The 27,900-nt window shown below is 47.1% G+C and overlaps 1 protein-coding gene across 2 annotated transcripts in view; it reads right to left on the reverse strand.

Moving 5' to 3' along the window:
- The window catches only part of SNTB1 (syntrophin beta 1), a 245,040-nt gene that overhangs the window by 73,987 nt on the left and 143,153 nt on the right, over window positions 1-27,900 (reverse strand). For both annotated transcript variants that reach the window (XM_027973276.2, XM_042254553.1), the window contains exon 3: window positions 12,451-12,658. In XM_027973276.2, the coding sequence (XP_027829077.2) occupies window positions 12,451-12,658 (208 nt within the window). The remainder of the gene's footprint in view (window positions 1-12,450; window positions 12,659-27,900) is intronic.

Genomic DNA, 27,900 nt, shown 5'->3' on the forward strand with positions numbered 1-27,900 from the left:
TTGGCATAGTCAATCAAGCAGAAATAGATGTTTTTCTGGAACTCTCTTGCTTTCTCCATGATCCAGCTGATGTTGGCAATTTGATCTCTGGTTCCTCTGCCTTTTCTAAAACCAGCTTGAACATATGGAAGTTCATGGTTCATGTATTGCTGAAGCCTGGCTTGGAGAATTTTGAGCATTACTTTACTAGCATGTGAGATGAGTGCAATTGTGTGGTAGGTTGAGCATTCTTTGACATTGCCTTTTTTGGGGATTGGAATGAAAACTGACCTTTTCCAGTCCTGTGGCCACTGCTGAGTTTTCCAAATTTGCTGGCATATTGAGTGCAGCACTTTCACAGCATCGTCTTTCAGGATTTGAAATATCTCAACTGGAATTCCATCACAGCCACTAGTTTTGTTCATAGTGATGCTTTCTAAGGCCCACTTGACTTCCCATTCCAGGATGTGTGGCTCTAGATGAGTGATCACACCATCGTGATTATCTGGGTCGTGAAGATCTCTTTTGTACAGTTCTTCTGTGTATTCTTGCCACCTCTTCTTAATATCTTCTGCTTCTGTTAGGTCCATACCATTTCTGTCCTTTATCGAGCCCATCTTTGCGTGAAATGTTCCCTTGGTATCTCTAATTTTCTTGAAGAGATCTCTAGTCTTTCCCATTCTGTTCTTTTCCTCTATTTCTTTGCATTGATCACTGAAGAAGGTTTTCTTATCTCTTCTTTCTATTCTTTGGAACTCTGCATTCTGATGCTTATATCTTTCCTTTTCTCCTTTGCATTTTGCTTCTCTTCTAGAGTTCTCCAATTCTGAGTTCTGATCTAGTGTTCTTTTCATTAAGAAAGATGATAAGTTCACGAAAATAAATTGTGGCCACTCTGAGAAGGGGAAGGAAATGGCAACCCACTCCAGTATTCTTGCCTAGAGAATCCCATGGGCAGAGGAGCCTGGTGGACTGCAGTCTCTGGGGTCACAAAGAGTCGGACACCTACTCTTTGTGATCCCTGGCCCATGGCATTGGGAAGTTCATGGGATTTGGCAGGCAAGAATCCTGTAGTGCGTTGCCATTTCTTCCTCCAGGGGATCTTACTGGCCCAGGGATTGAACCTGTGTCTCCTGCAGCTCCTGCATCGGCAGGTGGATTCTTCACCGCATGAGTCACCTGGGAAGCCCATATGTAAATAGGGAAGTGTAAATGTGTAAATAGGGATGTTCTTAAATCAGGTTCTAGAACTCTTCTGCTGTTGCTGCTGCTGCTAAGTTGCTTCAGTCGTGTCCGACTCTGTCTGACCCCATAGACGGCAGCCCACTAGGCTCCCCTGTCCCTGGGATTCTCCAGGCAAGAACACTGGAGTGGGATGCCATTTCCTTCTCCAATGCATGAAAGTGGAAAGTGAAGTCACTCAGTCGTGTCTGACTTCGCGTTCCTGTGGACTGCAGCCTACCAGGCTCCTCCGTCCATGGGATTTTCCAGGCAAGGGTACTGGAGTGAGGTGCCATCAACTTCTCCAAACTCTAGATACACCTTTAATTCGAGCCCTAATCCTAAATAAAATCAATATAAAGAACTTCTAGTTTATGCACTTGATAAACCCAGGAACCGATTCAGCTGAAAAAACCTGAAAATACCAACTTGAAGGAGTTTCAGGATGAAAAATGAAATGTGTTAATTTACACTGAATTTGTAAAGTGGCGGTCTACTCATATTAGAAGTAATAAGCGCAAGCCAAAAATGTAAGGATGCAAAGGGAGGCTGAAATCACATTTGGGAATTTCAAAGCATTAAGTATCTTTTTCTCTCTGCTACTTAAAGGTGCCATGTACCTCTGTTGGAATTTTCTCCCCCTATGTAGACACACCAGTGGTTATAGCAGGTACCGTTGGTCTGAAGACAAAATTCCCTGATGTGAACACCGACTGCTCAGTGGACACTTTGCCTTCTTTAGAGAACTGCCTGTGGCCGACAGGCGGGCCTCCTGCGACCTCCAGCGGAGTCACAGCCGCGGCCGACTTATGTCAGGGGGTCAGCCCTAGCTTGTGGCTCCGGGCGGGAAAGTTCTGTGCTGCTGTTCAGGCCGCAGACTCCCGGGGATGGGCTGATTCTGAGAAGGGAAGGGGCCGGGCACAACCTTGAAAAGAATGACGCGGCCCCTGCAGATGGGCATGACATAAACTGGTTAGAAGCAACCAAGTCCGAGGTGGCAGGCAATGTGCGTTCCAGCAGACCACAAGCCTCAGTGCACACTCATTGTAGTACGTGGGCATATGCTAAATGACACACCCATGGGCGCCGTGCCAGTTCCAAGGCCGACCATAAAAGGCCAAGAAGTAGGAGGTGACCCACTGCCTGGAACCTCCCGCCCTTTCCCCAGATAGCTGGAATGATCTTCCCACTCATCAGCCCATGAAATTGCTGAGTTGCTGTTGTGGTGTTTAGCTGCTGAGTCGCGTCCAACTCTTTGCGACCCCATGGACTGTAGCCCGCCAGGCTCCTGTGTCCATAGGATTTCCCAGGTAAGAATACTGGAGTGGGCTGCCTTTTCCTTCTCCAGAGGATCCTCTTGACCCAGGGATCGAACCCACATCTCCTGCATTAGCAGGCGGACTCTTTAACACTGTGCTACCAGAGAATTCCAGCCTATGAAATTACCCAGCCCGCAAAACCCACACCCTCTTGCCTTCTGAGATGACCCACACTCTGACTTCGGACTGTGGATCTCCCTGAATAAATCTGCTTTCACTGTACTTTGGCTTGCTCTTGAATTTCTTCACATGCAAAGCCAAAGGCCCTCGCTTGGCGGCCCGTCCTAGGAACTCGCCTGAGACCCAGGATGTGATCACCCTCTCACAGCCCACTTTTTCCTGCAGCATCACCACATCATCCATGCTTTGCTTCCTCCCAGCTACACTGCTTCATTCATTTCCTTACCTAAGAGCTGTTAAATTAAGTAAACAAGGAGGCCATTAGACTGAGATGGATCTATGCTTAGGAGGTCTGTGTGAGCAAACCAAAATCCAAGCCCTGAAATGCCTTGAGGTTATGAAATCAAACTTAAGGATAATCAATCACAGCCAATGAGGGTTTTAAGCTAGAAATGATAGAACATTTCTTTCCTTTGTTTCCACAGTTTTTCTATATAAGCCTTTCCCTGAGCTCCTAACCACTTCCAATTTGAACTGATTTTTGCTTAAATTCTGAAAATGTCTAACATGCCTCAGTTTATCATATAACAGAGTCCTCCCTTAGCAATCGCTCCTAGAAAATCTCCATTTCAGACTCAGCTTCCAAAGAATTCTACCTAAGACTGTCATCAATGTATGATCTATTTCATAAAGGAAGAGCAATTTTCAAAGCCTAATGAGATAAAACAAAGTTTAGTCTGCTAGCCACACAACCAGGCACAGGAAGCTTTCTATCTGGAGTCTCATGATCATTTCCAAAGAGATGGAATCAGGTGAATTTGTGCAAATCAACCTATGAGAACTAAACATACACGCCCCCATCTCTCTTATGTGGGCAGCTCTGAGGTTTCCACCCCAGGGAGAATGACTCAGGACTAAACTGCACTGTGAAGTCATGTATAAAAGTGGGCAGATTTTCAGGCTTTCATTATGGTTGCCTCTGTCTCCATGCCAACATCCATCCTAATTTTAAGTCTTTGATTTTTATTAGCGTGAATGTTAGATGGGGGCAGTTTGAACTCATCAGTTCAGTTCAGTTCAGTCGCTCAGTCGTGTCCGACTCTTTGAGACCCCATGGACTGCAGCACGCCAGGCCTCCCTGCCCATCACCAACTCCTGGAGTTTGCTCAAACTCAAGTCCATCAAGTCAGTGATCATTCCGGCACATTTGCTGTAAACACTTCCAGTAAGAGACCGACGAGAACGTAACCAGGCTGTCCCCAGATTTTCCCGTCCTGCTCCATCTCAGAGGTGCTTCAGGCAGGAGCTTGCTGACTGCATTTCACAGCCACACATCAGGCCCGTTACCCCTTAACTGCATCAACTGTGTCTTCCAGCCCAGCAGACAGTCTTGATTTACGGATGATGCAGTCATGGGCGGCCTGGGCAGTAGCTCTATTTCCATTTATCAGACGGGAGTCCTCTAAGGCCAGAGACCACTTTCTCCCTGGAAGAAGGGGTAGGAAGTTCTCACTTAGGTGATTTTTAGGGCAGATGGTGGAGCTGATATATTTAGAGGCTCCAGAAATATCGTTCCGTTGATCACACTGTCAAGACCCTGATGACCAGCAGCCTGTCTGACCCAGGCCAGAGCTGTTGTATTTACATTTGAGACTCTTCTGACATAGCTGGGCAAAGTAGCTGGAGAATAAAGCTACTTGGTTATAATTCACCTGGAATTTTGGGGGAATTAATAGATTGCTATTGTTGGAACTGAACATTGATGGTGGTCTAGTAAAGTAAGTAATAATACAAAGATGTGATAAACTGATGGATGGACAGACAGACAGACAGCAACAGCGAGATCTGGATAAGTGGGCAGGGAGGCAGAGACAGATAAGGATGCATAGAGATGAATAAGGGTAGAGAGAAAGAGATAAGGTAGGTAGATGAATGAGTGGATAAAGGGAGGGAGAGATGGATAAATGGAGAGAGAAAAAGACAGAGAGGCAGAGGCCTGCCTTTGCACAGCAGTGGTGGACAAATAAAAATGGCTGTGCAAGCTGAAATCATACAAAGCGAGCGCAACAATCAGCTGGAAAAACTGGCATTGTACTATGGATTTTCAAAACTGTTATTAAGACATTAAAATTGTCTTACTGTCAGCTATAAAAAATAATAAAATTAATATTTACTAAATAACATAATTTAAAACATTAGAAAGATTGGGGATTCAGTGCTTTTATTCCTTTGTCAAAAACTTGCTGAGAGCAGCTTGAGCGCGCTCGCCGCCTTCTCGTCACGTCGCTCGTGAGGCGTGAGCATCCTGCCCATGCCTTGACAAGTCATCACCCGCCTCTCCAGGCCTGGACCGGCTAGCGGCTTCCTACACTGCACCTGGAGCTTCCAGGGATGTGGAACTTCTCTGAGAGCCCCACGGACGTGAAGTCTTCCACTGGCGCCACCCTGCCTTCAGCCTTTCTTCACAGCCGCTCTCATAAGCTTACCTTTAATCGCTTCTCGGCCTTTTGGCTAAGATCAAGGGAAGCTTACCTTCACTCTCTCTTTCTAATATCCATTCCTGTAAAGGTCATGTTGATTGATCTCTGGAGACAAGAAGGAAGCAAACCCTAACCCCCTCGCTGTCGTGTGTGAACGAACAAGTGCGCTGTGACTGACCACCGCAGACCGAAGTGACGCCGTGACCGGTCGTCAGCATGATGTTCAGCAGCCGCGTGCACGCAGCGACCTGTGGGAAAAACCAGCAGCAAAACGTGCGCTTCACAAGATTCGGTTCAGTTCAGTCCAGTTAGTTCAGCCGCTCAGTCGTGTCCGACTCTTTGCGACCCCATGAACCGCAGCACGCCAGGCCTCCCTGTCCATCACCATCTCCCGGAGTTCACTCAGACTCACGTCCATCGAGTCCGTGATGCCATCCAGCCATCTCATCCTTGGTCGTCCCCTTCTCCTCCTGCCCCCAATCCCTCCCAGCATCAGAGTCTTTTCCAATGAGTTAACTCTTCGCATGAGGTGGCCAAAGTACTGGAGTTTCAGCTTTAGCATCATTCCTTCCAAAGAAAGCCCAGGGCTGATCTCCTTCAGAAAGATTACTTACAAGATTACTCACCGTGAATATGCAGTCAAAACACAGTTAAAATTACTTACAGTTAATAAGACGAAGTTACCTACAGCAACTGAAATCTGAACCATGTTGTTAATGGTTACTTAAACCATGATACTGGAAAGTCACAGACACTGGAGAACATGCAAAGCAGGGCCAGCGCCCTCTGTGCGCATCTGCTGCTGCTGCTCAGCCGCTCAGTCGTGTCCGACTCTCTGCAGCCATGGACTGCAGCCTGCCAGGCCTCCCTGTCCATCACCCACTCCCGGGGTCCACCCAAACCCATGTCCATCGAGTCGGTGATGCAGTCCAGCCATCTCATGCTCTGTCGTCCCCTTCTCCTCCTGCCCCCAATCCCTGCCAGCATCAAGGGTCTTTTCCAATGAGTCTGCTGTTCATGTCAGGTGGCCAAAGTATTGGAGTGTGTGTGTAAACACAAATCATATTCATGTCCTATGTGTGTGTGTGTGTGTGTGTGTGTGTGTGTGTGTTCCAGTGTTCCTCTTAACCTCTCCTACCAAACATAATTTCCGTCTTCGCAGGGCAGGAGAGGAGAGATTTCAGGAAGCGCTGCCCGGTGGTGGTGTGTCCACCCCCTCTGCTGTGGACTGAATGCTTCCCTTCCCCTCAAGTTTACATGCTGAAGCCCTGATGTGCTGGTTTTAGGAGGTGGGGCCTTTGTGAGGTGGTTAGGTCAGGAGACTGGAGCTTCCACGATAGAATTAGTGTCCTTATAAGAGGAAAAGCGGCTAGTCCTCCCTCTCTGCCACATGAGGACATAGAAGAGGGCTGTTGGTAACAGGCTCCATGCTGGAACCCTGATCTTAGACTTCTAGCCTCCAGAACCACGAGACAGAAGTTTCCCCTGTTTATAAGCCAGACAGTCAAAGGCATTCTGTGGCAGCAGCCTGAACCGACAGCCATCCTTTATTTCCACAGAGGCGAACAAAGGGTCTGAGTATTTTGATATGGCTCTTAGTTCTGAAACTTTGCGTTTGGTATGGGTTCTGGGGTTCTGGGGGTCTCACTCATGTGAACGCTTGCTCCCTGGGTCCCTTTAGCTCAGCTTAGTGGAAAGTTCTGGCCTAAGAGAAAGTGAAGTGAAGTCACTCAGTCATGTCCAACTCTTTGCGACCCCATGGACTGTAGCCTACCAGGCTCCTCCGTCCATGGAATTTTCCAGGCAAGAGTACTGGAATGGGTTGCCATAGAGTTAGAAAGAGGGGTTCAAACTCTGGCCCTGCCTCTTACTAGAGGAGTCATCTTAGGAAAGTTCCTTAACTTCTCCAAGCTTGCCTCCTAGGCTGAGTCGTGTCCAGCTCTCGTGACCCCATGGACCGTAACCTGCAGGCTCCTCTGTCCAGGGGATTCTCCAGGCAAGAATACTGGCAGGGTTGCCATTTCCTTCTCCAGGGGATCTTCCCCACCCAGGGACTGAATCCCTGTCTCTTGCCTTGCAGGCAGATTAGGTATTATTTAAAGCACTCTGGCTGAGAAAGAGGGATTATTTAAAGCACTCTGGCTGAGAAAGACTTAAGCACATAATAAATACTAATTACCAACTTACTTCCTCTCCTCCATTACCACCCTGGGGAGGCACAGCCCTCTAAACATTCCCATTTGAAAGGAACTTTTATGGCAATGAGGGGAAGTTGAGAACCGAACTGCATCGCAGAGCTCCCAACTGGTTTTTTTTTTTTTTAAATTTTAAAAAACCATGTTGTGTTTGAAACCTGACAAGAAATAGTTTGCAAACTGAGATAACAGGTGAGAGTAAAGACAACACCCGACTAACGGAGCAAAAACAGAACCAACGATTCCCCTGCGCACTCGCTTATTCCGTTCTTTCAAGTTGGAGTGTGTGTGTGTAAACACAAATCATATTCAGAACTCTATTTTTTTCTGTTTATCTTTCCTTTATTTATTAATCATTGTTTTATTTTCTCTTTTATTTTTCTTTTGTCCGAAATAGGACCATTAAAGACACCTCAATAATAACTGTAAAAAGACTACCTAAAGAATGATGATTCAAAAAATTTGTCTGGGGCATAATGCGTTTTATAGTCCAGGGTGGAGATGAGCACTCAGGGGGCAAGCAGGGCTTGCAAGGGGTTAAAATGGTTTGAGACTAACTTGATGGCGGAAAGGCTTTTCTGTTGGTGCGCCCGGCCCGCCTGCAGATGAGAGCACCCACGGGGAGAGCAGTGGCCCCGTCAACACGGCCCACAGCTCACAGGCCCACGAACATCAAGGGGACGCGGTGGCAGCCCCGTTCGGAGGGGTGGTGTGCCTGACCTTGGCTGCAGCAGGCTCAGAGAATGGCCGCCAGAGTCCAAGGGGAGAGACAAAGGGGCCGTGATGAGAGCGGCACCAGACTCTACAAATTAAATAAAGGCGAGAAGGACACCATGGCGTCATCCCATTCACTCCTGAGTCCTGCGCCCTGATTTAGAGTGTGACCGTGAATAAGAGGCCTTCCATCTTCCAGGCCCCAGATTCCTCGTCTTTAGAAAGAAGAGGCGTGTCTGATCACTCTCTCGGTTCAGGCTGCTACAATGCATTATCACACACTGGATGGTTGAAAGAACAAACCCTCATTGCTCACAGTTGTGGAGGCTGCAACTTCAAGACCAGGGTGCCAGCACGGGGTCCTGGTGAGGGTCCTCTCCCTGGCTGGGAGAAGCCTCCCTGCCTGACGCATCTTCGTGAGGCGGAGACATTGCTCTGGGTCCTCACTCCTTAGAAGGACACCAACCCTGTCACGGAGCTCCACGCATCTCCATGACTTCATCTAAGCCTCATGACCTCCCAACGCCCCCACCTCCAAATCCACCGCTTTAGGGATTGGGGCTTCAGTCTACAGATTCTGGGGGGAGACAAACATTCAGTCCAGAGAAGTCACCTCTAAGTTCCCTTCTCTCTGACTACATATACGAAGATTTCCTATGGCCAACAAATCAGATTTAAACCGTCTGTCCCGCTTTCAAGATCTTCCATAATTGGGAGCCACCCAAGGTACCGGATTTTCTCATCACTTTCCTTCAGGATAACCCCACTCCCCTTTAGGCCAGTCTCTGCTCTGCTTTCCCTACAAAGTGTGAGCCACCGCATGGTAAGTTGCTTCAGTCGTGTCCTACTCTTTGCGACCCTATGGACCATAGCCCGCCAGGCTCCTCTGTCCATGGGATTCTCCAGGCAAAATACTGGAGTGGGTTGCCGTGCCCTCCTCCAGGGGATCTTCCCGACCCAGGGACGGAACCCGCGTCTCTTCCATCTCCTGCACTGGCAGGCGGGTCCTTTACCCCAAGCGCCATCGCCTCCCTTTCTCTCAGGCTCGTTCTCCTTGGGGAGTGACTGAGTTCTCCCCACTGACTCAGGGTCATTTCTTGAGAGCCATTCTTCTAGTCCCTGGATCATCTCACTGTAAAGAATAATGTTAATATAGAGTTCTCTTTCTGTGTGGTGAAGAGGAGGCTTGAGGATCTGCACTGAAAAGAATCTTAGAAGGGAAACTCTGGTTGCTTTCTATTGTTTTAGTTCAGTAATTGCCAGTTCTAAAAACTTGAAATTGAATATAATATGTACAAACTTTGTCCCAGAGCTACTGTTATTAGTAAAAAAAAAATAAATCAAAGATTAACAGTATAGGAAAAGACAAAGGATATCAATTTAAGATAAATTACAGCTGAATATATATAGGATCACCTGTTATATCTTTACAAATACCAAGTGAATTCTCTGATATTTGTGGTAATACAAGAAAGCCACAGTATTAAGGATTTGCCATTTGTTGTAACATTTTGCTAAAAACCATTCTTATGTCTCCACATCAGGATTCAGTATCAAATATTTATTCAAAAAAATTCCAGTTTGGATTTGCTCCCTTGGACTTGATCTAGAGTAATCTTTTAAGAAGTTTTGAAGATGAAGGCAATAAAAGACATTCTCCCTTCTGATAATTATCCATGCTAAGTCATTACTGATTGCTCTTACCAGCATAATGCATGATACAATTTAAAGAAACATCTGATGATCTGAAAGTACATCAAAAGAACAATCATATTCTAAAAACAGAAAGCTTTTTATGCACCTTTATGACTGCTCCATTGGAATGCTTAATGTTTCTACGGATAGTTTTGGATAAACAAAAGTCATAAGCAGACAGTTTATAAGTAAGAAAATGGAACCTTTGGAAAAAATGCTAATATCACTACTAATGATGATGTAATAACCATTTCTCAACTATCCAAATGGTAATGGTTTTAATTGTAGTTGGTGCTAAAAGAGATGAAAGAACAGTACCTTCTAGAGTTGACAGCATCTCGGTTACTTGCGAGCTGGAGGGATGTGTGTGCTAGACAGCCTCCCCTTGCCTCCAGAGCCAGGCCCCACCATCTGCTGCACTGCTCGGAGCCCAGGGAGGCTGACCTTAACTGAGCACCTGTGGTTCCTGCCTCTGGCTTCCAGGCAGCCTCAACCCAGGGCAGACACTGGTAGGAGATCAGCAGGCAGGGATTCACGGGGATTGTCTCTCTCCTAAGAGACCACAGCTCTCAGTGAATGGCCCTTTTCCAGAGCTGCAAGTCTTGCTAGCTTCAGGTAGCAGCTCCTCTTCCTGGCTACTTCCAGGTAAAGGATGGCAGTGACCTCTCACCATTCAGCTCCTGGTTTCCTCTGTCTCGGCCACACTCACAAACTGTCGCTATGTTAAATCCCGTCCAGTCACCCCTTCTGAATTTGCCATCATTTCCTGCCAGACACTAACACACACAGCACATCCCTGCATCCACTCTGGACCTAACCCAGTAAAGACGTTTGTCATCCCGATCAACCCCTCCCCATTCCCTTCTACAGCAACTGTCGGTTGCTCTTGTAGCCGATTTTCCATTTCAGAACTGCCTCTCCTCATCCATCAGGGCACAGTTTGGATAAGGCTGACCTTAGAACTTTTGTTGGAAATATGGGAGCAAAGAGCCTTCTCTTCACTGAGGCAGCCAGCTATAAAAACAAAACAAAAAAACCACCCAGACAAACCTGGAACTCCTGGGACGCTTGCTAGGGTATAAACCAGGCAAGCGGAGAGAGTGCAAGCCATGCGGAGGCAGGCCCGCTGGCCCCCTGTGAGCCCTGGACCCCGCCGTGCCTGATGCTCCCCCAGACCCTGCCGTGCCTGAAGCTCCCCCTGGACCCCGCTGGCCCTCTGTGAGCCCTGGATCCTGCGGCGCCTGACGCTCACCCTGGACACTGTCATTATCGGAAGTGCTAGTCCCCTTTTCTGTGCTCAAGCTGATCTGAGCTTTCTGTCACTTGCAACTGAAAGATCCCAGACTAACAGGACTGCTCCTGAAGCAAACACATGTGACTGGAGAGAGTGAAGAGCAGAGGGTGAGAGGCTGTGGCTTCCAACACACTGCCGTCCAGACCTGCAGTGCTGTTCTCAGCAAGCAGCCTCACACGTCAGGTCACGAGACACCACCTGTGGCTGCTGTCCATTCTGATCCTGGTGTCACCACCACCTGCACTGGCCCTTTAGTCCTCTGCAATCTGCAAGAGATGGGACAATACCACAGCAAACGACGCACTTTGTGTTGAAGTTGGTGGCTGGGACCCACGCACGAAATGAAGCAAGCAAAGAACAATGGTGGAAAACAGCCAAATGCCCTGTTCAAGCGCCTTCTCAGATGACAGGCTCGTTGGCAGGAAAGCTGTTATTGCAACAATCATTATTCCAATTTACCGCCTATTAGAATGTGAGTCACTGGGAGGTCAGACTGTCCCCAAAGCACACTGTTCCTGAGCACTCATGGTCAAGTTCAAGGAGCAGCGATCAGGTGTAAGGACAATGGCAAAGGCTCAACGCTTTGAAATCAAGAGGATGGTTAACTCCCAGGAGACTGCTGCAGAGTGAGTTTCCCTACCTTCTTCAACACATCACAGCACTTGGGGAAAGAAACCAGAGCGACAGTGTCACCATGACCCCAGGCCCTTTCCAGGGCAGCTGCCCTCCCTGTACTCATGCCTACACGCCTGTCCCCTCCTGCCTAGCACTGTGCCTTGCACAAAACAGGCGCTCAGAAGTGATGACGTTGAGAGCCTGCTGGCTTAAGAGTACAAGTAAAAGATGATATCTGAGAAGAACACGCACAGAGTAGTTGCTTAAGACATCTTCGCTGTTATTATCATCATTGTATGGGTATGTGCAGTTAACCGCTCAGTCGTGTCTGACTCTGCAACCCTATGGACTGGAGCCCACCCAGCTCCTTTGTCCGTAGGATCTTACCGGCAAGATTACAGTTGCTTTATTTGCCAAGTATCTGTGTTAACAGTTAGGTCCATCAAAACCCACAGAAATCTCTTTTTAAAGCAATGATTCCTACTTCCTTACCTGCCAAGAAGACCGTTCTATTGCGCGTCTGAGTTATTTCCCCTGCCCTTCCCCTTCCCATGCACATATGAGAACCAAACTGTCCGGCCGCTTGCTCACTCATGCATCCAGACAGTAGGCAATGAGTGACCACCTGCATTTTGCCACATGCTGGACTGTCTGTGGGGAAACAAAGTTGCCAAAGACACAGAGCTCCTGCATAATGCAGACCCGCTGGAGACGGACAAGAAATCCCAGGGAGAGACTCAGCCTGTGGAACGAGGCATCTGATTTCAGGGGCTGCAGCTTGTGCTGGGAAGAAGCCTGGGTGGGGGATGTTTCCTTACCTTTTCTGCGAGCCAGCCAAGGTGCCTGATTTCCCGGCCCCCAGCAAGGCCCATCGGGCCCAGCTGCTCGCGGGCCTCGGCGATCACGTGGGTCAGCAGGTCACTGACGGTTGTGTGGATGGCGCTGAACCAGGCCTGGGCCGTGGCGGAGTCCTTGGCCCTCAGGACCACACTGTGCTTAGCATCTGGAGAGTGGATTTCAAGCTGCCTAGAGGAGCAGAGAGAGAAGGGTTAGGAGGTTCCCTGGCAGATTTTGTCTCCTCAAGCCCTGAGCTACAAAAGTGAATTAATTTGTTTTTTTCTATCATATATTTTACTTTTAATTTTTTTAGCTTTTTAATTAAGGGTTTTTTTTTTTTTTTTTTTTTTTGCAGTGGGTCTTGTTTCTTTTCCCCTTTTGGCCTCTCCATGAAGCATGCAGAATCTTAGCTCCCTGACCAGGGATTGAGTGGGCACTCCCAGCAGTGGAAGCACAGAGTCCTAACCACTGGGCTGCAGGGAAGCCCCCAACTGAGATTTTTAAATTTATTTTTTAATCGAATAAGAGAGTCTTTAAACTCTAGAGTGATTTACAATTTTCAAAAGTTTCACATAGGTGAGTTCATATCATCCTATGATAACCCTTTCCCTCCCTCCTATCCCTACATCGCCTCTCCCCACTAAAGTGAACTAATTCTTCATTCTTACTTTAAGCTTCCTTTGAATGGCTTATCTTAATGGCCTCATCATCCATCCATCCATTCACTCATTCATCCACAAACACTGTGCCGAGGCATTGGCTGAGCTACTGAGGGCATAGCTATCTAGTCACCTGAACTAAGGATGCCTGGCCTTCCTGTTATTCAGCTGTGTCTTATTAGCAGCATCATATTAAGACTTTCAAGCTGTGAGCTGATATTAATCTGCCTTACTTCTCCATCCCCAGAGGACTTTAACAATATGCTCGCGTCCTAGCAGATGCTGGTGGGATGTAGACTGAAATACCTATCCTCCTGCTTAATTCTACTGTTCATTATTAATTGTGAATATTTTAGTATCAGAGACGGCCAGAGTTTTGCATTCCTCAGGAATCCTGTCTGTGGCACATTTCTCTACCTCTTCATCTTTGTGCACGTGTAACGCAAGGCTTCCCAGTTGGCTCAGTGGTAACGAATTCACCTGCTAAGAGGGCATGCAGGTTCGATGCCTGGATCAGGAAGAGCCCCTGGAGGAGGGCATGGCAACCCCCTCCAGTATCTTTGCCTGGAGAATCCCATGAACAGAGGAGGCTGGTGGGCTACAGTCCACGCGGTCGCAAAGAGACACAGCTGAGCGACTGAACCTGCAAGCGATGAAGGAGAGAACTGGCCGGGGATGAGGTAACAGTGGGGAAAGAGATGCACTAAAATGTGTTTTTTGTTGTTGTTGTTTTGTTTGGTTTGGTTTTTTAAACCTGCACTGGGAGGCTTTTGGGATTTTAGTTCCTGGACCAGTGATTGAACCTGAGCCCCCTGGTGGTGAAAGCTTGGAGTCCTAACCACTGGACCACCAGGAAATTCCCAAAGAGTTATATTTAAAGTCAAACTTCAAAGTTTATGCAAGAACTCCAACGGGATCACCTGAGATTCAGCATGAGATTTGCATACTGTAATTATATGGTAAAAGGCAGAAGTTCTTGACAGATGCTCTTGGTTTTTAAATTTTTTTATTGTGAAGCACTTACAGATTTACACAGTATTGCAAAATCTGGACAAAGACGTCCAGGACACCACCCACTGTGTTTACTCTGATAGTTCCACTCACCCACTCACTCACTCATTCCATTCACTCATTCTATTCACTCGGTTTACTCTGATAGTTCTACTTTATTTAGCTGTAATATATTATAATGTCAGGGCTTCCTAGATGTCTCAGTGGCAAAGAATCCACCTGCCAACAAGAGATGCGGGTTCGATTCCTGGGTGGGAAAGATCCTCTGGAGGAGGAAAGGGCAATCCACTCCAGTGTTCTTGCCTGGGAAATCCCATGGAGCAGCCTGGTGGGCTACAGTCCATGGGGTCAAAGAAGTCAGACCCAACTTAGTGACTAAATGACAACAATACGGTATCAAAACCGGGGCCCTGGCACAGTGGAAGTGTGTAGCTGGACCCGTTTACCACGTGTAGATCCCTGTAAACACCACTGCAAGCAAGGGACAGAACAGAACCACTCCATTACCCTACGCGTTCCCCCAGCCACCCCTGGGGGGCGCTCACAAGTGCACCCGCATTCCCCTGAGCTGCCCCTAGGGGTCACAAGTGAGGCCCGCGTTCCCCCCGGCAGCCCCTAGGGGTCACAAGTGAGGCCCGCGTTCCCCCCGGCAGCCCCTAGAGGTCAGACACTTTACCATCTGAGCCACCAGGAAAGCCTGACCCCAGTTCAATTTCTGGGTCGGGAAGATCCGCTGGAGAAGGGAACGGCTGCCCACTCCAGTATTCTTGGGCTTCCCTTGTGGCTCAGCTGGTAAACAATCTGCCTACAATGCGGGAGACCTGGGTTCGATCCCTGGGTTGGGAATATCCCCTGGAGAAGGGAAAGGCTACCCACTCCAGTATTCTGGCCTGGAGAATTCCGTGGACTCTATAATCCGTGGGGTCGCAAAGAGTCAGACACAACTGAACGACTTTCACTCTCACATCTTATATAATAGAATTAAAGGGGCTTCCTAGGTGGCCCAGGAATAAAGAATCTGCCTGCTAATGCAGGAGATGCAAAAGATATGGGTTCGATCCCTGAGTCAGGAAGATCCCCTGGAAGAACAAATAGCAAGCCACTACAGTGGTCTTGCCTGGTGAGACCCATGGACAGCAGAGCCTGGTAGGCTACAGTCGATAGGGTTCCAAAGAGCTGGACACAACCGAGCAACGGAAGAACAGCCACAAAGCTGGGTGGGACAGAGAGCGACCCAAGGCCAGAAAGCTGGTGACGTCGGGATTCAAGCCATGCCAATCAGGCTCAAAAGGCCATGCCCTTAAACACTGCATTATGATGTCTCTCCTTCAGACAGGATGGCGCCCAGTAAAGGTGCATCTGTTGTGTTCCACAGCTGTCCCAAGGCATCACCACCAACATGCGTGCGTGCTCAGCTTCGCAACTGTGTCCGACTCTCTGCGACCCCGAGGACTGTAGTCCACCAGGCTCCTGGTCCTTGAGATTTTTCAGGCACGAATGCTAGAGTGGGACGCCATTTACTCCACCAGGGGGGTCGTCACCAATAAATATGCCCAACAGTGTCCTCTTTAGCTCCTGAGTTTAAAGCAACAATTCTGCAGATCACCTGAAAATCAGAAGTCCCAATGTAACCTGGCCTCATTTACATTTGAAACCAGCCTTTTAGAGTGAGTAACCCTTTTTACTCATAAACTTTAATTACAGAAAAAGGAGGATTTAAAAAGTAAAATATCTCTAGGGGAGTTTTAGCAATAATTAGCTTTTTTTTTTTTTTTTCAGTAAGAAATCTTCAAGTCTCCTCACTAAAAATCCAAAGGTTTCCTGTGATGAAACAGGGTGTTTTTAAAATGACATTTGTCTTTACCAAGAAGAAAAATACTCTCAAGTCTCTCAGGCATTTTTCAGAGAAATGGTTGGTCAATCTATGGAGAGTTTTCATTCCTTCCCAAAGTTTTTGGAGAAGGAAATGACAACCCACTCCAGTGTTCTTGCCTGGGAAATCCCATGGAGAGAGGAGCCTGGCAGGCTACAGTCCACGGGGTCGCCAGAGTCGGACATGACTGAGCGACTAAACCGCAACCACCGCCAAAGGTCTTACTCTTCAGTGAAGCTGACTAGCCAAGCACAAACTAGGGTTCTCCGAAAGTATCAATGAGAGCTCAACTGGCTTTTCAAATTATTCTATCAATATCCACTATTCTAGGAATTTAAAACACACAAATATTTCTCTTAGAATATTTTCCTTTGAAGACCTGGATTTTTTTTTTTTTTATGACAGCTTGGGAAGCAGTCACTCATCAGGAATCACACATATGTGCAAAAATGATGCCAGCAAAAAAGAGAATATTTCTTTGTTGAGTTGCCAGCGTACCCAGAGGAGAGTTGGTTTATAAAAACAGAGGTACAGGCTAGTGAGGAGGGGGCCCATTTCTCCCAGATTTTGACAGCATTTATCCTTACTGTTAACTTTTAAGTCAGCTTTTAAAGTACAGCTTATAGATAGAAAAGTGCACAGATTATACTGTGTAGCTTAAATGTATTTTCACAAAGGGAACACATTCGAGTCAACCACCAGTCAGACCAAGAAACAGAACATTCCAAGTGTCCCAGACACTCTCCCCTTCCCATTACGTCCCTTCAAATAACCCCTATGAGGATTTCTGTCGCCACAGATAACTTCGTCTCAGGCAAAATGGATGAGGTTCTACTTGCTTTCATTCGCTGTTATTCTTGCCTGCACTGTCAGAGGATCTCAGAGAGGCCACGCTTAAACACCAAGCCCTGTGCCCTCCCGTGGTGGTTCCCAAAGTGTGACCACTGACCAGCAGAGCAGAATCTTCTGGGAGCGCGCTGGAGGTGCGGACTCCTGGTGCATCCCTGGGCCCTCTGAATTAGGGACTCTGGGAGCGCGCTAGAGGTGCGGACTCTCCGTGCATCCCTGGGCCTCTGAATTAGGGGCTCTGAGAGCGTGTTGGAGGTGCGGACTCTCCATGCATCCCTGGGCCTCTGAATTAGGGGCTCTGGGAGTGAAGACAGCAAGATTCCTGCACGTAGTGTCAGTCGCTAGCCGTGTCCGACTCTCTGGGTCCCCGTGGAGTGTATCCTGCCAGGCTCCTCTGTCCACAGGATTCTCCAGGCAAGAACACAGGAGTGGGTTGTCATTTCCTTCTCTAAGGAATCTTCCCGACCCAGGGATCCAACCCAGGTCTCCTGCATTGCAGGCAGATTTTTTACCAAACGAGTCGCCACCTCCAGACAAATATGATGCAATTTAAGTTTGAGAAGGGTGCTCTATAGACTCACAAGAAAAAAGCCCTGATCTTGGTTGTTTGCCAGGGTTCCCAGTGGCTGAGGTGAACATGCTGAAAGGTGATCTGACCTTCCCCCAATCAGTGTCAAAGGAGAAGCAGAGAGGACGTAGAAAAGGGGGGCCTGTGACTTTTTACAGTCAAACACAGCAGCAGTAGCAGTTCAGCACTGAAAGTATTCTTCAGGAACCTGGGAGTAGTTTATTATTATTTTTAAACATCTAATTAAACACAGATGTTTGGACTTCACCACAGAACTATTAAGAATTTCTAGAGGTTGAGGCCTGGGTAAATGCTTTACATGGTCCACAGAGTATATGGATTAAGGATCATGGCGGGCCTCTCCGAGCCCAAGCTCACACCTCCCAAGGAGCTGGCCTGGAGGGGATCATCACCAGAAGGACAACGCATCACAGAGCTCCTGGGGGCGTGTCAGCAACCCACTGCTCAGTTACACACTCCCCCAGAATTAGGCGGTTTGAGATGCCAAACTCTTGTTACCTCACAAAAGCTGCTTGAGTGTCTATGACATGGAAGCTGGATTCCCCAGAGAGCAAGAAGAGACTACAACTGCTTTTATGACCTGGTCTCCAAAGTCACACCGCATCACCTCTGGTATGTTCTTTGTGCTGCAAGTGAGTCACTAAGACCCATGTACGCTCGTGAGGAAGAGCTAAGCTTCACTTGTTGAAGGGAATAGAATCAAAGACTTTGGGGACATATTAAACCACCATGGAGCAGCTCTGGATGAAGCAAAGCCCTGGAAGAGTCGATCCTGAGTGTAAAGGGTGAGTGTTTGGGACTGTGAGCCAGCAGACTAGAAAGAAAATGCTTACACATGTGAGTAAGGAGGAAAAAGACTTGTTTCTGACAAAGCTGCAGCTTCCAGCTCCAAAAAGAGACGGGCTGTGGATCAAGAGGGGGTCAGAGTCACCAGAGGGAGGAGAAGGAGCCTTCCGCTGACGGCACACGGGGGCTGTGCAGAGCCGCCAGAGCGACGGTGGATGAAGACCCGTCGGCTTGTCTGACACAGAACAGGCGTCAACTGTTTGTGTAACAAACACAGAGGAGTACAGTGATCTGTATTCACCTCTCCATCAGCTCAACAGAACTCAAAGGGGAAAAAGGAAGAAAAGCGCAAACATTTAATTTTAGTCCTATAAACTCTACACAAACAACAAGCATCTGGTAGCATGAAAGCCCCAGGAGCTCCGAGGGACAACACAAGATTCTGGTCAAGGTCATGGAGGGTTATGCGCTGGGTTAGCCGAAAAGTGCATTTGGGTTTTTCCTAAACATCTTATGGAAAAACTTCTATAACTTTCTGGCTAACCCAGTATATATATTTATTTCTTATTACATTACCTAGTACAGGTCTTAAACATACATCCCTTTGACTTAATTTTTCACTTAAACTCATTTTGTCAAAATGTAAATGTACTCTGTGCAATGCCTGTCTTGGAGTGAAAGGAGAGACAGAGAAAGAAATTCCATTCCTGGGCTGGCCATGCAGTGGTTTTTTCAGCAGCTTTTTTTTTTTTTTTTTTAAGAAACAATTTATAACAATTTAAAAGCACAAGAATCAGGGGGTAGTTGTCAAGCATGCAGATGTGGGGGTTCAAGGCTGACTTTAAACTTGCTGGCTGTGAGCCATGTTCCATGATCTTCCTAAGCGTCAACGTTCTTATCTGTAAAATGTCTCAACCTTGCCTCTTACAATTAATGAAAAGACAAAAGTGAGATGAAGTATGCAGGAGATGTCATAGTGAAAGCTAATCTCGATCAGTTCTAGTTTACATTCTAGTTCACAATGGAGAGTCTTCCCAATTTGGGTACAAGCAAATGGTAGAGGTCCAATGAGGCAAGGAGGAGAATCCTCCAGGGTGGGCTCTGGTTCAGGTCCTTTTCAGAGCACCTGCGCTTGAAAAAGGCAAGGCTCAGAAGAAGCTAAACAGTTAAGCAAGGGCTATTTCCAGCATCTTGGAATGGAAAAGATAACTTTGGGAGAGATGCATGGGTTTCTTGAGAGACCCTGGAAGATCTGGGGCAAACCTGACTCTGCGTTCTCCCTTCTATCTGCATATTTATTCCACCTAAAAGGATTTTGTGAGGTTCACGTTCAGGGGCACAGGTTCATGTGAGTGACAAGTGTCTGTTGAAGTACCCTTGCTCTCTGAACTGCCTGAGCTAACCAGTGCCTCTGGGGGTGAAAAGAGATTGGGCATGGTTTCATCTTCCCAAAGTATTTTTCTGACAACATACCCTCAAAGAACCATTCTGTAGGGTCATGTAACTCATTTTTTAAAAGGGCACTGTCAACTCCAATAATCCTTCATCCATTTGTAAAAGATAAAGATGGAAGGAGATAAAGATGAGGAAATAAAGTAGAAAGAGGAGAGGGAGGAGGGGGGAGGGGCACGAGAAAGAAAAGGAACATGAAGACTTAAGGTGGAAAAATAACCAAGGGGTGTGAAAATGGCCCCAAGGTTGGGTGGCTGAGGTCATTAGAGGCCGAGAACCAAAAAGGCCTGCCACAGCGGAAGTGAGAGCGGTATCGTATCACTGATGTAAAACTGACCCATACAAACGCCTGTAAGCCCTGGAGAAGGAAACGGCAACCCTCTCCAGTATCCCTTCCTGCAGAATCCCACGGGCAGAGGAACCTGGTGGGCCACAGTCCATGGGGTTGCCAAAGTGTCGGACATGACTTAGCTGCTAAAACAAATGCTTGTATGTGTGGAGACTATGGCTGGAGTGGCTCACAGGTAAGCTCGGCTGGGAGGGAAACTGAGTGGCTGGACGAGGCAAGAGGGGAAATTTTCTTTATAATTTTCAAAACATAAAATATTTTATTTCCAAAAATAGTTCTCTGCTAGATTTTATATATGGAGAAACACGTAAACACACTGACACGCAGTGTTAGAAGAGCTACAGTGGTCCCCCAAAGTCAGTTTCTATAACTGAAGCCGTATCTTTACTATATGGATAGTACCAAAGTATGTTTGCAAGCCACATAAAAACACAGCCACGTTACAAAAATTGTCTTATTCTGCCTGAATACAAATGCCAGCAAGGAACCTGAGAACACAATCAATCTTTGCAGACCATTAGAACAAAAACAAATCAGCAAACCTACTCACTTAAGAAGAGAGACTTTCGGGGATGACGCTGTGTTTTCTGAATTTTGTTCCATGTGCATGCGCTGTGTAGTCACTGTATTTGAAAAGGAGAAGAGGAGGAGAAAGAGGGGAGAAAAAGCAACAGGACTGGCCTGTTGGTTGAAGCAACCTTGTTCCAAAGCGCAGGCTCTGGCATTTATAACCTACGCTTCCTCACGGACACCTGTGGCTCTGCGGGCCTGTCCTACACCCCCGCCTCTTGATGGCAGGCTTCACCCCCATCCTCAGTCTGCGTGATCTGGGGCATCGATGGGCTAGAGGTTGTAGGTGTGATGCCATTTGTCCAAGGAGATCCAGGCCCGGGGTTTCTTCAGGAGTCTCTGTTGGGGTGATGCTTTTCTCTCAGCACGTGTACAGAGACAACAGTTACAATCATGGGTCTGCAGATGGCCATCTGGCCATCGAGAGGGGAGGGCTGCCGACAGACGAAGCCAACGCAGAGGAAAGCAGAGCTGAGAGATAAGACGCCTGATCCAGCCGCACCTGACGCTCAGTAGATCCCTGTATTTGCTTCCATGTTCCCCTTTCGTAGAAGCCAATTTGAGTTGGGTAATTTTCAAATACAACTAAAGGTCCTGATGCTTCAAGTTTCTTTATCCCTATAAAACAGGGATGATGACAATGACGATGAAAGTGATAATGATTAGAATGAAGGTGACAGTAATAACCTTCACGGGATTACTAGCGAACCAAATGAGATGACTGGACGTCCCGGGTGGCGCCCTGGTAAAGAATCCTCCCGCCAGTGCAAGAGATGCATCAAATGAGATACCTGTGAATATGCTCTGTGACTTGTAAATCCTGATGATGCTAGTTGTCATTTAAGCTTTTGGCATTTTAAGGCTACTGTTGGCTCAGTTACTGGGAAAAGAAACTCTTATTAGTGGATGCAATGTTTTCATACATCTGGACACATGGGCACCTATACACAAGTTAACTCTCTCTTAGCTACACTAGGAGTAAACAGACAGTCATGCCTATTAACACAGACAGTCCCAGTAAATCTCTTGGGTTACACAACAGAGTCGGGAACATGCAGTGATTTCTTTACAGATGCACAAATATGCTGGGAGTATCTGAGTCTTCCAGACACACACAGGTGTGTCGGGCACTGAAGAGGCAAGTAGAATGCATGGCTCCCTGCCCCTAAGAGGCTCACCATGTGCAGAAGGCTGAATAACATCTCCTCCAGTCCATGTCTACCCAGAAACTCAGAACGTGACTGATTCGAAAGAATCTGTGCCGAAGTAATGAAAGTAAGGGCGATGGTCAGATCCTTATCTTATTAATCTACCCACTGGGTGAGGATGGGTCTTGAATCCAATAAGAATGTCAGAGATGCCGAGAGACACAGAGAAGGCCTGGTAACAACGCAGGAATACACTGGAGAGATGCATCAAGTCCAAGGATTACTTGGGAGAGTTTCTCCCTCACAGCCGCGGAAGGGACCAACCCTGCCCATTCTCTGACTCCACACTCAGGCTTCCAGAACGGAAGCTTTGTTTTAAGCTTTCCGGTCTGGGCCCATTTTGTTACAGCCATCCTAGAAAACTGATACAAAATGGAGCTGTCTTCCTGTGCAGAGTTGAACGGGGGCTGCATTAATGTTTAAAATACACGGATGCTTAGAGTCAAGACAGACGCTTCATGACGACATCGTCTGAATCACTGCACCCACCAGGCCCGTAGCTGGAGCCGCCCACTCGAGCTTCCTGGTTAAGTGACAGAAGACGCCCCTTTTGTCATCCAAGTAGTTTGAGTGGCATATCTGTCACTTTCAACAGAAAGAGACCGAAGCCACTTCTCCTTCCTGTCTTCAGGGTGGTCTTCATAATACTGTTAAAGTTGATTTTTCCTGGGTTTCAATTACTATTTTTGTTTATGCTATTTACTTGCTACTTATTACTCATATTTACATATGGGGTTGGCCAAAAGGCTCGTTCGGGTTTTTCAACAAGATCTGCTGAAAAGCCCTAAAGAACTTTCTGGCCAGCAAAATACATGCACATCTTCTTGGGAACAACTAATATTTTGCAATTTTACTAACTGAAAATGAAATTATTATAGAGAAACTTCGAAAAAAATCAGTTTCTATCCTCTGCTTAGTTAAAACATGGTATTTTATCCTGGTTTTATTTTTGTATAACTCAGTGCTTTATTACAAAGCAAACACCCATTTAACAAGAACAAGAACAAGAAACAACATTGCCAGCATCCCAGCTCACTCATGCAGCCTCTGGGTCACTATTTCCACCCTCCACACAGATATAACCACCACTCTGCTCTGATGACAAATGTGTCTGTAAGTCTCTCTCTCTTAGTTATATACATGAAATGCAAGGCTGACACACAAAATGAATAGATAATAAATAAATATATTAAATATATGATATATTATAAATAATATAATAAATAAAACATAACTTGTAACCTGGCAACTAAGATTTCAAGTGCCCTTTCCCCTCCAGTGTGAGGCTGGAGAAAACACAGATGAAGGTGTTTAGGAAGTCGTGGCCTGTGGACTCGTAGCAACCACTGGGAATCCAGTAGAATTCAAGCCACATGGTAACTGTTTCACAAATCTGTGGTGGTTGATGAAAATCTTCCCAACAGACAAACCCATGGCCACGTTTACCAGTGGCCGCCTCTAGAGAGTGGAGCTATGTGCACAGTTATATGTGTGTGTGTGTGTGTGTGTGTGCACTCAGCCACTCAGTCGTGTCAGTGGCCGCCTCTAGAGAGTGGAGTTGTATACATAGTTATGTGTGTGTGTGTGTGCGTACTCAGTCACTCAGTCGTGTCTGACTCTTTGTGACCCCATGGACTGTAGCCCGCCAGGCTCCTCTGTCCATGGGATTTTCCAGGCAAGAGTACTGGAGGGGAGTTGCCATTTCCTCCTCCAGGGGATCTTCCCAAGCCAGGGATCAAACTCTCATCTGTGTCCAGGATTGGCAGGTGGATTCCTTACCACTGGGAAGTATTTGCATATATATAAAATCTGCCTGCAGTGGGGGAGACCGAGGTCTGATTCCTGGGCCAGGAAGATCCCCTGGAGAAGGGCATGGCTACCCACTCCAGTATTCTTGCCTGGTGAACGACAACAGTCAGACATGCCTGAGTGACCGACACACACACACACGGGTGCTAAAGGCACGTGTGGGCTGCACTCAGGACCGAGTCAACCCTGCTTCCATTTCAGGGCACGCTGGTATTAAAAAATCTCCTTGGCAACATAATCTTACTCCTACCCACACGCAATTCTATAGCCCAGAAAGAAAAAGAGAACCCTGCTGAAGGGAGGGGCATCCAGAGGCATGCTGGCTCACAGTAGGTCTACACTCAGTGAGTGGACTGAGCGCTTAGTGAGGAAAAGCAATCTAGACAACGTCTTGGGAGCAGATGAGCCCGGCATCTCTGGAGCTGGGAGGACGGGGCGCGGGGAGGAGCAGCCAGCCAGGCCGCGGATGGGGCTATTTTCAGAAGGCCGGGCCTTCCTAAAGGCGGTCTTGTTCCCCAGCTGAACTGACCACCGCTTGATGAATTGTGTTTATCTATAGTTCAGCGATAAAGTTCTCCTTTAATTCCCTGCTGAATAGAGATATTTAGGGCCGTGCCACAGCTGTGTTTTTTTCTCACACTCCACCACGGTTATGTAAATACTGCCTATGGAACCATTTCTGATAGAGGCGCACACCAGCCCCGAGGAATCAGGCGCTGTCGAGACGTCTGCGAAGACGTGCCGTTTCCATGCAGCTTGGCGCGGCCTGTGAGTGATATCACAGCTTCTCAGAGATCACTTGGCAAACCTCACAATAAAAGAGTAATTTTCTTCCCCTCTCACTCTCTCAAAGGCTCTCACGAAGCCAAACAATGTTTCCCAGCATCCTTTGCTTCCCCTGTTTAGAACCATGGGGAAGGACACACAAAGCTTGAAGGCTCCTAACACAATACTCATAAATGAAACATAACTTTCTACCTGGCAACGGAGGTTTCAGGTCACCTCTCCCATCCAATGGGAAGTTGGAGAAAACAGACCAAGGGGGTCAGGAAGACGTGGCCTGTGGATTTGCAGCGATCACTGGGAGTCGAGGGGAGCTCAGCCCACATGTTTGTTTCCTGTTTCACAAAGCTGTGAAGCTGGTGGTTGATAAAAAGCTCCCCAAGAGACAAATCCACAGCACACCTTTAACAGTGGCTACTGCTAGATGGTGGAATTATAATGTATTTTTATTTCCACTCTTCTGTTTTTATGCAATCTCTAAAAAATTTTTCACAATGTAATCATAAAAAAATACCAGAAAAAAAGTTTAAGAAAATGAGGGCTTGCCTGCCTTTGGCCATAATGTTGTTAGCGAAATGATTCATCAGGAAAATCAGTCTTAAGTGAAAAAAAGAAAGTGAAAGTTGTTCAGTCGTGTCGGACTCTTTGCAACCCCATGGACTGTACAGTCCATGGACTTCTCCAGGCCAGAAGAGCCATGCCCTTCTCCACAGGATCTTCCCAACCCAGGGGTTGAACCCAGGTCTCCCAAATTGCAGGCGAGTTCTTTACCATATGAGCCACAGGGAAGCCCATGAGAAAAAGACAACACGAAAGAAAAGAAATCTGTTTTAAATCACTAAATCACATTGGTGTTGTAACGTGAAAAAGGCGACAGCATAGAAAAAACAGATTCGTTAATAAAATCCCCAAATCTTTGTAGCTAAAAGATTTTAAAAGAAAGAGATAAAATATGCTAGTAACAATATTCAAAATGGGGATGAGTGTCTGTCCTGTGGGGAGGTAAACTCCACCCCCAAACAAGTATATTTCTCTCATTTTACCCTTACCACCCTCCTACGAGAGGAACAGTAGTCATGTGTGTACATCATGGATAAGAGATGGCACCTTGGAGGGGCTAGTTTCTTTGGTCTCCCAAAAGGCGAAGCTAGAAGTGGAACCGAAGTCCACCTAAATGCAAAGCTTGTACCTTAATCATTATGTTTGTAAAGCCTGGTCGGTTGCGTGAAAGAGAAGTGAACGTTTTTTATGCTGGTGGTTGCTCAGTACCTTTTGAACTCCCTTCCTACCTATTCGGAAAGTTTTCCCACCTTAAGTTGAGCTTCCCCAGGGTAGAGGCCAGAACTCCAGTTCTCAGCCTCCGTTGCTGCTAGGGCACCGAGCCACTCACTCAAAATGGCAGTTCTGAAGCAAGCCATGTGAGAAGGCAGCTGCCAACGGGACCTACCCTTTGGACACAGGGTGGCGGGGTTGCCCAGCTCGTACTAGCAGCAATGGTAGAGCCTGGCCAGTGCCGGGGTGTCACAGGTGCAAGCCGAGGCAGCCGCGTAGGCTGGGGGTGGCTGGTCAGCGGGGGCAACAAAGGCACTTTTTCTAGAATAGCTTTCATCATGTGGTTGGTGTTGAACTTCTTAGTCTGGCTACATGAACTCTATGAGAACACTGCTGTTGTTTGGTTGCTAAGTGGCGTCTCTGCAACCCCATGGGCTGCAGCATGCCAGGCCTCCCTGTCCTTCACCATCTCCTGGAGTTTACTCAAATGCACATCCATTGAGTCGGTGATGCCATCCAACCATCGCATCCTCTGTTGCTCCCTTCTCCTGTCCTCAATCTTTCCCAGCATCAGTGTCTTTTCCAATGAGTTGGCTCTTCACATCAGGTGGCCAAAATATTGGAGTTTCAGCTTCAGCATCAGTTCTTCCAGTGAATATTCAGGGTTGATTTCTTTCAGGATTGACTGGCTCGATCTCCTTGCAGTACAACGGACTCTCAAGAGTCTTCTCCAACACCACAGTTCAAAAGCATCAATTCTTTGGTGCTCAGCTTTCTTTATGGTCCAGCTCTCACATCCATACATGACTAATGGAAAAACCATAGCTTTGAGATATGCAAACACCCTCTAGCCGGAGTAAATCCTACTGCTTAAAATGACACTGCCCAGCGAAGAATGCAGATGGAGGAATCTGGCTGCCATGAGGGAGCCCATGAGGTCATCCATGGGGCATGCCAAGTGTGAGCAGTCAATGGGAAAGAAGCCTGAAGGTGTTCTGCTGTTTTTTCTCAAAATCCCATTTCAAAAATAGGGCATGCGTGATATAGCGTTCTGCTCAGCTCTGAGGGAACCTGACGAAATCTCTTGCGTTGGCTAGGTTTCAGTGTTTCAGTAACACATAAATTTACAAAATACGTGAAGAATTTCAGCACTTTGGCCTCTCCTAGGGAAACAAGACCATTATCAAAGTTTTAGAAGAGGAGTTGGCTAATGTCATACTAGAGAAAACATTTTGCTTTTCTGCTCCACACTTCATCTGTACCTCACAAAATATTCTGTGGTCTGACCTTACTCAACTGGAGTTTTTTTTTTTTTTTTTAAGGTGTCTAAATACACAGGTGTTCTGCAGGTTAAATAAATATACATTTGTCTCTAGAATATTAGCACCATATACTGACAAAATAAACAATCCACTCCATGGTTCAATCCAGAGCACAGCATTTGAAGTCTAAGGACCAATTTTTGCTTCTTTTGAATGAGGGTAATTGGGCTAGGGTTGCCAGGTTTCACATATAACAATATAAGATGCCCGGTTAAATCTGAATTCCAGATAAACAATGAATAATTTTTTAGTGTATGCCACGTGCAATATCCAGTGGTGGAAACAGGATGACACACATGGATTAGAAATGTATAGAAAATAAAACTGATGGGACTTCATGACGGGTCAGCTGTGAGCAGAGAGGAAGCGGGGAAGAGTGAGGAGGCGGCCTAGCTGTCTGGCTTGTACAACTGGACGAACGGCAGCGCCCATCACCAAGACAATCAGAAACGAAGAAGGTCCAGATCTGGCAAGGAAGGAAGGAACACAGAAGTGAAGTACTTGAGAAAGAAGTGCTTCGCTCATGGAAGTGAAGTGGCAGAGTCGCACACCGCTGTCTGCCACGGGCGTGGCGGTAGCGTCAGCGGCACTCATGTTCACACTTCTAGAAATGTCCAGAGAGCGTTTGACATGTAGCTCTGGCGCGTACTTCCTTGTTGTCCTACCCTACTGTCCATTGCTGGTCAGCTGATCATTTCTTTCAAGATTCACCCTTTTATCGTTTACGTCCCTCACCAGATTATAAATTCTGGAGGACATGACCTAGAGCAGCATTATCTTCAGTCCATCCCCACTGCCTAACACATGCAGGCAGGTATATTCCACACGTGCTGGCCCACACTATTGGCGCAGGGAGTGTTCTGTGAGTGCTGGCTAACTGAATGGGAGGCTCTGGCTAC

Source organism: Ovis aries, chromosome 9, assembly GCF_016772045.2.
Source record: "Ovis aries strain OAR_USU_Benz2616 breed Rambouillet chromosome 9, ARS-UI_Ramb_v3.0, whole genome shotgun sequence".
Classification (NCBI taxonomy): Eukaryota; Metazoa; Chordata; class Mammalia; order Artiodactyla; family Bovidae; genus Ovis; species Ovis aries.